Genomic DNA, 11,359 nt, shown 5'->3' with positions numbered 1-11,359 from the left:
GCTCACCTCCAGTAGACAAGCACAGCAATGAGAAGAATGAGGCACACGAAGGTCAGTGCTGAGACCACAATCAGTGGGATGATCCATTCCATTTTACCAGGAGAAGGTCTTGTGGCCATGCTGGAGCTGTTCTTGCCAGCTGTGTGTTAAACACATAACAAAACCAATCACTGGATGGAAAAAAGAATTACTGTATGAAAAAATGTGTAAACAAAACAAATAGCTTATCCCTTTTACATGCTATGAGTAAACAGAGCAGAGATCCTCTAACTGCAGGGTGGGACTCCATTTGTCTTCAGTCTGAGACATGAGAGCACAGAAGTATGGTGTTTATTGCCACATATGGCTAGGATTTTACTACTGCCTGTAATTACGGTCTCATAGACGCTTTTAGGACTCTTTCGTGCAAGCACCTATTATCAGATGTGGAGTACCCCACTGAGCCAATGCTGTGCTCTGTCATCAGTGTTTGCAGATAAATGCACTCTGTTTCTCAACAGTGCAGGACAGCCCTGTTTGCGAAGCTCCGTGTAATACATTGCTTTAGAAATAAATTTCTTGGTAACTATCTTAAAATAAAAAAATCCTCAACATGTTGGGTGTCATGTCACATCATTTGCAGAATTGTCACAATCTGGTGGGTTACTGCATGCAAAAGCACTTTTTAGCATATGGATTGTCAAGATGGGTGGATGAATGAATGGATAGGATGTGTTGTAACTGACAGAAGAAATCATTATGCCACAGCTTTTGAACAAAATTAAAGTTCGTCAATACCCTGAGATCTGGCTGAGTTAACTCCGCTTCACTTTTTTTGCATGACATCTCACTAAAATTATTGTATCATATATAAGATGGATATCTAGAAGTTCTGCAAGTACTGGAGCCAATGAGCATAGACACTGCAACCAATGTATTTTAGAAGATATCTAATTCGTGAAAATTCATGTAGACTTGATGAATAAATTGGTTTAGACAGAATGATAAAAGAAAAATGCAGAAGCGGACTCCGTATCTTATTCATGTTTCCTAACAAACAGGCAGTGGTTGATCAATACCTGTCAACAGGACATAATGGGAAAGGATTACTACAAACAGCTTCAGATTTCAAGGATTGAAACATGCACACTTGACTTCCACTTATAAGCCTGTGTGAGTCTTTCCTTGCCCTCCTTCAGTATTGTATTATCATATCTTCTGAAACTGCTGCAAATCCTACCAGAAGAACATAATTGCCTTTTCACCATAGGCAGGCAAAACACAGATAATTGGAAGTCACCAGATGTCACAAACTATGAAGTCATACTCTATTTTAATAGCATTTAGATTATACTCCTCTGTAGGCAGGAGTAAAATTCAACTAACGTGAAAGTAAAGGTTAATTGTAAATGCTTTTGCCTGACTGCTGAAAACAGAGCAAGGCTGCAGGCTGCTGCAAGCCCAGCAAGAAATATTCCTAGTTTTGAGAACTAGGCTGATAGAGGTAATGCCCTTTAGCAAGCAGCCTAAATGACGTGCTAATCAGAAGGATGTTTGGGGGAAGTGAATGTGCACTTTGATTAAACATCTTTGAATTCCTTGACTAGCAAAGAATAAAGGGAAGAGCAACCCCCAAATCAGAGCAAAGGCTTATTCTCTGTATTTGCCAAGCTTACGAAATGCTAAGTCTTGGAGCATCAGTTATTACCAGTGCATTTCAAATCATTTAAGAGCATGGAAAAAGTAAGCCTGTGCGGTGTTACTAATCAGAATAGTGAAAGGGACAAAGCAAAAAAACATGTGATGTAATAAAACTTTGTAGGAGAGCCAAATAGTCCCACCACCTTATATCCACTAGGGTGTTGCTTCAGTTCTCTCCAATGACAGTTTTCTGTTTAGTTTCACCTCCACATCTTTCAACACAAAACCATATGTTTCTGTTTGCATGGGAAGAAAATTCAATTTCATTGTAAGCACTGCATGGGCTGGAGTCCCAGTGCACACTATTAAATTTTGCAGTGCTCACGATGCTCCTCTTAGTCAGTCTAGTGTGGAGAACACACTCATCTGCCCCTGCCAACTCCCTGGACCACAGATGTGAGGAGAAGAAAGTGCTCAGTATGCTGAGTGCCAGAATAGCAAATGCCATTCCCTAATGCTGATGGCTGGCCCTGAAATTCCAGTTGGGAATGCGCAAGCAGTGATGTGCTTCAGAAGAAAAGACAGTTCCTGTGCTGGCTTAGAAGTAAAACTCTAAGGTGTTTTCCACTGTTTAAGTAACGTGTTGTGAGAGCTTAAACAAAACAGTGCCAATAAAAATTGTACAAGAATGTCATCTGGGGCCAGAGGTAGAACTGTGCAGCTGGAGAGCTGGTGTCTGTCTTGGGTGTCATGGCAGAACAGCCTAAGAAAAGCCAGCATGCTGGATAACTTGGAAAAAGATCAAATGAAAACACACACACACACAAAAGGACAGAACTGGGCCTCTACAGTTTCCTGTTCTCCCATATAACAAAATAGTATCAAATAAAACAATAGTCACCATTTCATTCTTTTCCAAAGCAAGAATGTCAAGCCCTGGTAGTGTCAACAGCATATCCTTGTAACAGTGCCCACCATAAGCTGTACTTGGCAGGGGATGGGGGAAGCTTAAAAAATGGACTAGGAAACTCCATTTTTGCTAAGAAATGTAAACAGTTTCCAGTGGCATATGCCTTCGTTGAATTAATTCAGTTTGCCTTTTACTGGCTTGGAATTCATCCCAGTAGGAAGGAATAAAAATTATTACAGCATATCTGTTTCAGGAGGTCCCACATGATGTAAGCCCTGGCACTACTGAATCTATTCCTGCGTCTGGAAAAGTCCTTAACTTCTGTGAACCACCCATTCAGCAGTTCCAGCCAGGCACTGGATGGATGAGCCCTGGCACAGGGAGTACTGGATGGCATCAGGCAGCCAGGGAGGCTCTGGCAGTGCAATTCTTGTGCAAGGGTCAAGGTAAGAAAGAGGCATTCTACAGCTTGTGAAATGTGCTTTTTTTCCTATGTATTCTTGGAAATTGGTTCCTGAGAAAAGAAACATGTTTATTTCCCTTAAGTAACACTGCTTGCTATAATAAGCAACCATAGCTGTACTATATAACCTATCTACTTTTATCATTCCTTGCCATTGCACAAACTGCCAGGACAAAGTTCTGTTTGTTGTACCATTTCAGATACCATAAACCAAAGAAAAGCCCTGCTGCTGAACTGCCTCAGACCACGTGGTCTCCTAAGAGAAAGTCAGCTTGCTCATCCTTTCTTTGAGTAAATGAAGTTATGAACTTACACAAAGGAATTAATTCTGGAAAATAATACTGGCCATATAATTAAATGATGAAAAGGCAAACCCATGTTTCTTAAGGAAGTATTACCTTTGATACATGCTTGTGTCATGGTGGAGCTGTTACCACCTATTTCTTCCAGGCACCCCTGCAGCAGTCACAGGCTGTGCACTACTAATCATGGCTTTTCACTACTTTGTAACAGATGCCAATCATATTTAATCCTATATCTGAAATTCATAGTTTGCAGGCATGAAATAATTCAATTCTTTTATTTTCAAGCCATTCTGCTGTTTGCTCCTGTAAGTTGCCATGTACACCTCAGAAGATATTTAAAAGCTGTCTGGACACAATCCTGATTAAAGTGCTTAAGGAACCCTTCTAGAGCAAGACTAGCTGACTCCAGTGGTCCTTCTCAACTTTATACACCACTCTGTGATTCATTGTGAAAATGGCTGAAGTGCCACATGAAAATACAGCTTAATAATCCTTGCTGCAGATGGAAAAGAATTACACAGATGTTCAATTATGCTAATGAGGTTATCCCTAAAAGGCTTTTGTAACCTCAGACCTGACAAAGACTGCTCTAAAACCCAATATTCAGTCTTTGTTAAATACATACATCAGGCTTGAAATTTAACCCTGCACATCATGATGTCTCTGTCTCTAAAAAGCCCTCTCATGGGAGGAACTCAGCAGAGGTAGGTGAACACTGAAGGATGGACCTGGCTGAAATTTGGATGAGGAGTCAAACCCATCTCTCTGTTCTCAGTCCCAGCTCAGCACTCAGGCTTTGCCCCAACTCCACAGCTATTACTTTGCTTACAACAGCCCAGTTGTTAACTCCAGTAAAAAACAAAGGATCTGTTTAATTGTCTGGCACAATCAACCAAAACCCTGTGGGATAGTATCTGCTTTAGCCTGATTAAACTGAATCATCCTGGGTTTCATCTTTTTCCCTTGCTTCTTTTCTTCTTTCCTCCCTCTTTTGTGAGAGTGTAATTTTAATTGCTGTTTTTCTGATTTTCAGGTTTCAGAGTCACAGACAATGCTGAGCAGCTGTGTGTGTAACAGTTGCAGATCAAAAGTACAATTAGTCTAATGTGGGCACCAAAACAGAGAAAAGGATGATCAGGAAAATGAAAGAGGAGAATGCAAGCAAGCCATTTGGTGACAGAAGACAATCATTAGCATTGGCCAATACCACAGGCAAAAAGAGGCCAATGCCATTTGGAAAGTAATGACATGGCCTCAGGAGAGGTGTGTGTGTATGTACGTGTGAAATAAGCACTAAAAGAAAATGAGCCTTGCTGCACTAATTGGCCTCGCACTTTCCCTGTAATTTCTCATGAGTTCCCTGTTCTCCTCTAATCATGCACACTCATGAGTACTTCCCCATTCAGTTATCCCCTTACAACTGCTAATTTGATGCTATATAATTAATTTTACAAATGTACATTGTTATGAAACAATTTTCTACTCTTCAAAATGATTAAACTTTCTACTCACAAAAACATTTTTGAAACCTTGACAGCTATTTAAAACCTCCTTTTAAAATATGCAGAAGAGAAAAGATGCCAGGAGAAAAGATGCATCCAAAAATGTTTCTGCCCTCACATTGGGACAGAGTAAATGGCAGGGATGCTTTCTGCTCACTTTGGAAGCGGCCTGAACAGTCTTAGCTGTCCTGATGCTCAGGAATCCTTTCAGACACTTCTGGCAATGGCCTCTTGTCTTCACTTGCCTTGATTTCAGGCTTCTCTTGTTATGGGAAACCTTTAAGGCCCTTTCTCACAGGAGGAGGTCTTGCTGTGGCTGGAGTTTCACTGAACTCAACTCCTGGCGTGAGTTAGGTCAGGTCTGTCTGTATGAATTGTAAATTTCCATGTGATGGGGAAAACAATTAAGCTGAAGCAACTAGCTTTGTGCTAGCTTGTGTCTTTGGTAACCTAGATCCAGCCTGGAGGAAAGCTCCTTCTCCTGCATTCCCAAGTGTCTTCTCACTCCCAAGAGGCCTCATTCCTAGCACAAAGGTGTTTAGGGCAAGCGGCATGTTGAAATCTGCCTGACAAGCATCTCAGACCATACTCCGTGGGGGCAATGGCCTTTGAGGATTTCCAGCTGGGGACTAAGAAAAACAGCAGTGTATTTAACAAAAAATCAGCACAACCTGTTGCAAGTTTCTCAGCTTCTGCATTGCTAATCTGATCTCTGACAGAACAGTTATGATTCACAGCATTACAGACTGGTCAGCATTTCTGTAACAAATGCTATTAAAGATTGGATTTAGCTTTGTTTTTTAAATTGATTCTGAGCTATAACTGAATGCACAATATCTGCATTTTTGTGTTTATCAGTGTATGGAAAAATAAATATGTAAGGCTTTTTTTCACTACTCCAGAGCAGCTTTGATGGAAAAAGAAAATTATAAAACACTCCACAGATTAGCAAAACAAGCAATGGTAGTAAAAACCTCTGAAAAACAACAAAAAAGTGCACTGTCTCATAAATGCTGTGGTAATACACATAATCACTCAAATAAACTTGTCTAATAAATAACAAATAAATCAATAAATAATACCTTTTAATAAATAATTCGCTAATAAATAATTAATATTTATTAATGTTAATAAATCAATCAATTTAAGAAATAAATCAGTCTAAACCTAAAATAAACCCACATGCACGTACTCCATTTGCTTCCTGCAGTTTTCCTCACCAGTGGCCGGAGCTCCCCAGGCAGGAACACGTGTGGACATTGCTGACGGCGCATTGGGAGCACCGTGAGGGCCCAGCACAGCACACCCTGACCACACCAGGCTGCTGCATGTGCACATCACCTGGGCAGGCTTCCAAGAGGTTGCATTTGCTGTGCACACACCGTGCCTGGTGCATACAGCCAGAGGTGGAGTGTAGAGGAGCACTGGCAATTCTTATTGGGACAAATAGAAAATATGTGAACTCTGCCTGGTTAAGATTTTTTTTTTTTTTTCCCCACAGAAAAATCAGAAGGTAACCCCAGTGCAGAAGGTGCCTGGTTTTGGAAGATCAGAGCATGTAGATTTTGTGTTAAGAAATAAACCAGCAATGATCCTTGATTTAGGAGAATATCTCAAAGTGCAGTCAGGGAGAATCCTGCAGATAAACTCAATTATCTAGAAGCACTTATACCAAACTTCCTATGAAATGCCAGTTCAGCACAGCAGCTGCTCTTCCAAATTAATTTCACAGCTATAGGTCATTGTATTCCTCTCCCTTTTTCTTTTCAACAAAGTTCTTGATGCAGCATATTGGGAGTTAAAATTTTTCCAGATTTTCTCTTCCAATAAGCTGCAAGGACCACGAATCTGTCCCAATAAAAGGATATTTCTTTCCACTCTGCTCCCTCCAGTAACAATTTGTGGGATTTGGTCCTGTGACAACCTGTAGCCAGACACCACAAAAATGCTGTATCTACTGGAAATCAGTAAAGAATTTGGATTGTGTTGTTTTCCAACACTTATGCTGGTAAAAACGGTTTCCCCACAGATGACTCACCTGGGTTAATGGTGATGAATTTGTTATCTGAGGGATGTTCCTCGGGAAACCTGTCCATCTTTGGAGGAGGTTTTCTTGTTGTCTCTGTTCTTGGGATCTTGCCCAGGTACAGTTCGTCGGTGATCGCTGGTGGCACTTGGGTGGAAGGGAGCAGCTGGGGCTGAGTGTCGGCTTCGGCAAAGCTCTCCTTCTCGGCACCTCCAGCCGTGGGGGCAACGTTTTGGTTTGGCACTTCTCCTGATAGGGTTTGATTTCCTTCTTCCTCAGCAGTCCTGTTGGGGGAAGCCACGGCCACGCTGGGCTCGGTGCTATTGCGTGCCTCTGAGGCTGCCGTCGCCCTGCTTTTCTCCTTCTTTTCAGCATCCTTTTCTTCCTCTTCCTCATGCTCCCGCTCCCCGTCCTCGCTTTCACTCTTTTCATCCTTCTCCCCCTCCTCGGCTCCCTCGCCATCCTTTGTCAGTGCCGAGTCCCGCTCCGGCCCTGGGGAGGCGGCAGCGGCCTCAGTGGTGGCCACCACGGCCCGGCCGGCCTGTTTGCTGGGGGCAGCGGCCGCGGGCAGCCGGGTGGGCCACACGCTGCTGGGGAAGGAGGAGATGCCCCCACCGCTGAAGCCCAGCCCTGCCAGCAAGGTGCTGGTCACCACGGAGGCCACGGTGGCCTGGCTGCCACTGGAGGAAGGGCCCATGCCTGTGGCCATGGACACGAAGGAGAAGGGGAGCCCCGAGGAGGTCCAGGTGGAGGAGCCGGAGCTGATGGGAGCCATGTCTGCTGAGGAGGCAGGAGATGCTGTGGGCTTGAGGAGATCACCGGCAGCAGAGGGGAAGAAAACACAGCAGAGAGCATCAGCAGGGGCTCAGCATACCACTTGGGGTCATTCTCTTGCTTTTCCCCCCCTTTTCACACACATGCTATTCTCCTAAAATCAGACACTCGGCACCAGCTGGATGAAAGGCTGAGCCAGGACAAAACATGCCACAGAGCTACCAGGAAACCACAAAGAGAGGAAACCTCCCTGCTTTCACCACATCATCATTAAAACCCTCTTTTATCCTTATCTTTATTTTACATTGGGACCCTCTCCGCCCACATCGCTACTGACTTGCGAGTAACGTTTCCTCTTGGGGTGAGAAGAATGTAAAGGAGTTTAATGAGTTCAGCTGCATTACTCACAGTGCTTTAATCCTCAGAATGCAGGAGTTTAAAAATACAGTGTTACATAAGGGCTGTCCCAAAATATAGGCTGCCAACGTGAGCATCCATGGCTGGTGGGTCTGCTCTGACAAGGAACTCTGGCTCTTCCCACGCACATTGTGAGGGCCTCAAAGGGTACTATTTTTATTTCCTTAATTTACCCATCAGGATTATTCTCCTAAGGACTGGTGTTGCTGTGAGGCATTGCTCCTGTTACAAAAGAGCTGCAGCATGGCCAGCTGGGCACTCCTGAAGGACTTGGAGAGCATCAGGAGCCCTTCAGCAAGCCACCACTACGTCTGCCAGGACCTCCAGGCTGTGACAACCATGTACAGACTCTATTTTCCACCTCCACAGGACTCTCCCTGACCACCACCAGTGAATGAAAGGCAGGACTGGCACTGCTTCACTAAGGAAAGCAGGGGATGAGCTATGGACTGGGCATCCTCTGCACCCTGCCAGTATTATTGTAATGTCAACCCACTGCATGCATGTGTGTGCTCTGCTGTAAATAAAACCCCTTAGTTCACACATGAAGAACTAAACCTTGGTCTATTCATAAAGAACTAGTCCTGAATTACATGTGGAAAAAGACACTGAAGTGAATTGTCTAAAGACAAGGAATAATTCTGTGGAAGAGCTGAATCAGCGGTTCCTCTGGATAACCTGACCATTCTCCCTCTCTGAATTACTGAAAAGTGTCTCATATTACTGAATGAGAAGACCATTAGCTGGAAAGGTATGCACCAGATAAGGACAAAAAAAGGTTAAATAGGTGCTGCTGAATATTGGAAAAAATGTAAAACATTTATTTTGGAAACTGAAATTTATAACTTTACAGTATTTCTACATTTCTCTGCAATTCCTGGGTTCAGTCAAGCCATGTAGTTGAAATCCTGCAGCAAACCAAGAAAGGCTGCTTTCTCACGTTATTTGTGACCAGCTGCAATCACAGAGAACCTGAGGTGTCAGATAAAAACCTGTGCTTTAGAGATTTCAAGCCAAAACTTTAAATAAGCATCTAAACTTTCAGATACTTATCAATCTGAATCCCTAAGGCACTGTGAGATTTGCTTTTAACTGGCATGAATAGTTTCGAAGCTGGACTGAGTATTAATATTTGACAGCAGATTTTATATATCTAGAATACCTCTATACATTATTAAACAAACATTAATCATTCAAATGCAAGCTTTGTATATGTTATTTGCTTACTAGGGAGTATATCAAACTGGATCAGAATAAAACCAGAAGCAATGTACTTAGAGTAAATTCAACAGTATGAATCCAGCCCATAAATTCGACTGAACAACTCAGTACACTGTATGCCAAGAAATTTAGGTTATGGATAGTTTATATTAAATAAATTAATAAGATGCTTTCAAAACTAAAACAGTGCATTCCATTTTTACTGTAAATGTACCAACATTTCTGATTTTGGAACACAAAAGTTGGCCTCAGTGACTTGTTACAGTCTCACCTGAATTAAAATAAAACAAAGACATTGTTCAGGCTTTATTCACACAGTAACAGGCATCCTTAAAGCACTGGAAGAGCAAAGATGCTGTGTGTGAGGCCTTATTTCTGTTGCTTGTACTTCTTCTCATACAGTTAATAAAAGAAATTAAATTTATTTCCACAGTCATCATTAAGATTTTACAAATTCCCTGTAAATGGGTTGAACACAGATTGAGGAAAACTTCTTAAAATTCTCCAGTGGTCAAAGCCTCTCAGAGCATGAAGCAAGAAAACCATTTCATATTGGAACTGTATTTTATGCTATAAACCCTTCTGTGACAGGTCTGGACACTCCTTCCCCAGGAAAGCTGGCTCCTGCTGCAGATTTCCAACATCGTGCTGCCACCTGGTGGGAAATGTCCCCAAATCCCCGCTCCCTAAATCCATGACTTACCACTCCTGTCTTCACAATTCGGGTCCCCTCGAAAATTCGAGTGGTGTTAGCTGCGGAGGGAAGAAGAGCAGTGTGTAAGGACAGGGGAGGAGGCAGAGGAACAACTGCTAATCTACTGCTCAACATGTGGCCACAGAATACAGGTACAGATCTCAGTCTGGAGCAAAGGCAGCTCTTTGGGTATTATTCACCTCACTCTGCACTTATGTCTAAACACAGACTTGTTTGTCTTTAATTACTCAGGCCTGGCCATGCCAGCTTGCTGACAGAAAACAAATTCTCTCCTTCAGCCCCAAACTGGATGAAACATCCTGACTTACACAGGAAGCAAAAGTAGCTTGATGGCAATAGGTTTTTTCTGTACTTATAATATTATCATTGTTTATTGCTATATATCTCAACTACAACTACAACCAACAGCTGGATAATGCTTTGAAAGCTCAAGCGGATTAATTTTCTAGGTTAGATGTTGGGTACAGCCAGAGATTAGAAGAGCAGCTCCTTTTTGGGGACATGTGGAAGCAATCCCATCATCTACTCCCACTGCAGATGTGTGTATCACTTCCACTGCATTGAATACTGGGCTAGAACTGGGCTAGAGTACCCAAATGATCTCCTACAGAGCTGTCAGTAATGATTTACTCCTAACTGTGATTAAACAGTTATTGTAGTCAAACTTCAAAGAATTTTCCATTCCATCATCTAGTAAAAGAGGTCATAATAAGCAATACACCAGTTTTTAACTTCTGCCTGGCACTTAAAAATGAAGTCTAAAACACCATGCTGAGGTACCAAGAACAGAGCTATACATGAGATGTGACGTGGACAGGACACTTGTCTGATCCCTGCTCTCTCTGCAATGCTGCCAACACTGTGGCATGTCACCACAACAGAACTAAACCATGTCCATAGCTTGACATCCCTCAGACACTAAGTGCCAGCATAGCAGGATCAAACCCCCTGCACTTTCTGAAAATGACACTGAAAAATGCCCTTATTATTTTGTTCCATATACAGCATCAGATCCAAGTGACAATTCTTTGCTTCATCCTAAGGATTTAAACTTTTAACTCTCTGCTTGTTTTATTCTTCCATTACCCATTTTGAGGATTATGCATCTATTAGCTGGAGTAGGAGGCAATGCTCTCATCAGAGGCAAAATTTGCCCTACTTAATAAAAAATGCCATAATAAATTCCCAGAAAGGAGCAAAACTTTAGCACTTAAAAAACCCTCAAAAATCATCAAGTTCTTCTACCAAATCTCAGCTTTACCAGATTTCTCCAATAAACTTAAAAGGAAATCCATGACACAAGGACAGCTTATCATCTAGTTCTTTTGATTTTCTTTAAATATGTATGTTTTGGAAATCACTGAGTTTGCGTGCATGGTAAAACCTGATTGTCTCCACATGTGGTT

General features: G+C 42.3%; 1 protein-coding gene and 1 long non-coding RNA gene across 2 annotated transcripts in view; one reads left to right on the top strand and one right to left on the bottom strand.

Moving 5' to 3' along the window:
- The window catches only part of PTPRG (protein tyrosine phosphatase receptor type G), a gene marked incomplete at its 5' end in the record, with an annotated part of 303,590 nt that overhangs the window by 66,222 nt on the left and 226,009 nt on the right, over positions 1–11,359 (bottom strand). The window contains 3 exons of the mRNA XM_033517345.1: positions 7–139; positions 6,839–7,631; positions 9,942–9,991. Of these exons, the coding sequence (XP_033373236.1) occupies positions 7–139; positions 6,839–7,631; positions 9,942–9,991 (976 nt within the window). The remainder of the gene's footprint in view (positions 1–6; positions 140–6,838; positions 7,632–9,941; positions 9,992–11,359) is intronic.
- On the top strand, positions 2,812–6,097 carry LOC107210271. The gene is made up of 3 exons (XR_001523896.3): positions 2,812–2,976; positions 4,332–4,561; positions 6,011–6,097. It is a non-coding gene; the product is annotated as an uncharacterized LOC107210271 (long non-coding RNA).

The sequence above is a fragment of the Parus major genome, chromosome 12 (assembly GCF_001522545.3).
Source record: "Parus major isolate Abel chromosome 12, Parus_major1.1, whole genome shotgun sequence".
Taxonomy (NCBI): domain Eukaryota; kingdom Metazoa; phylum Chordata; class Aves; order Passeriformes; family Paridae; genus Parus; species Parus major.
This window is presented reverse-complemented; position numbering and strand designations above follow the sequence as displayed.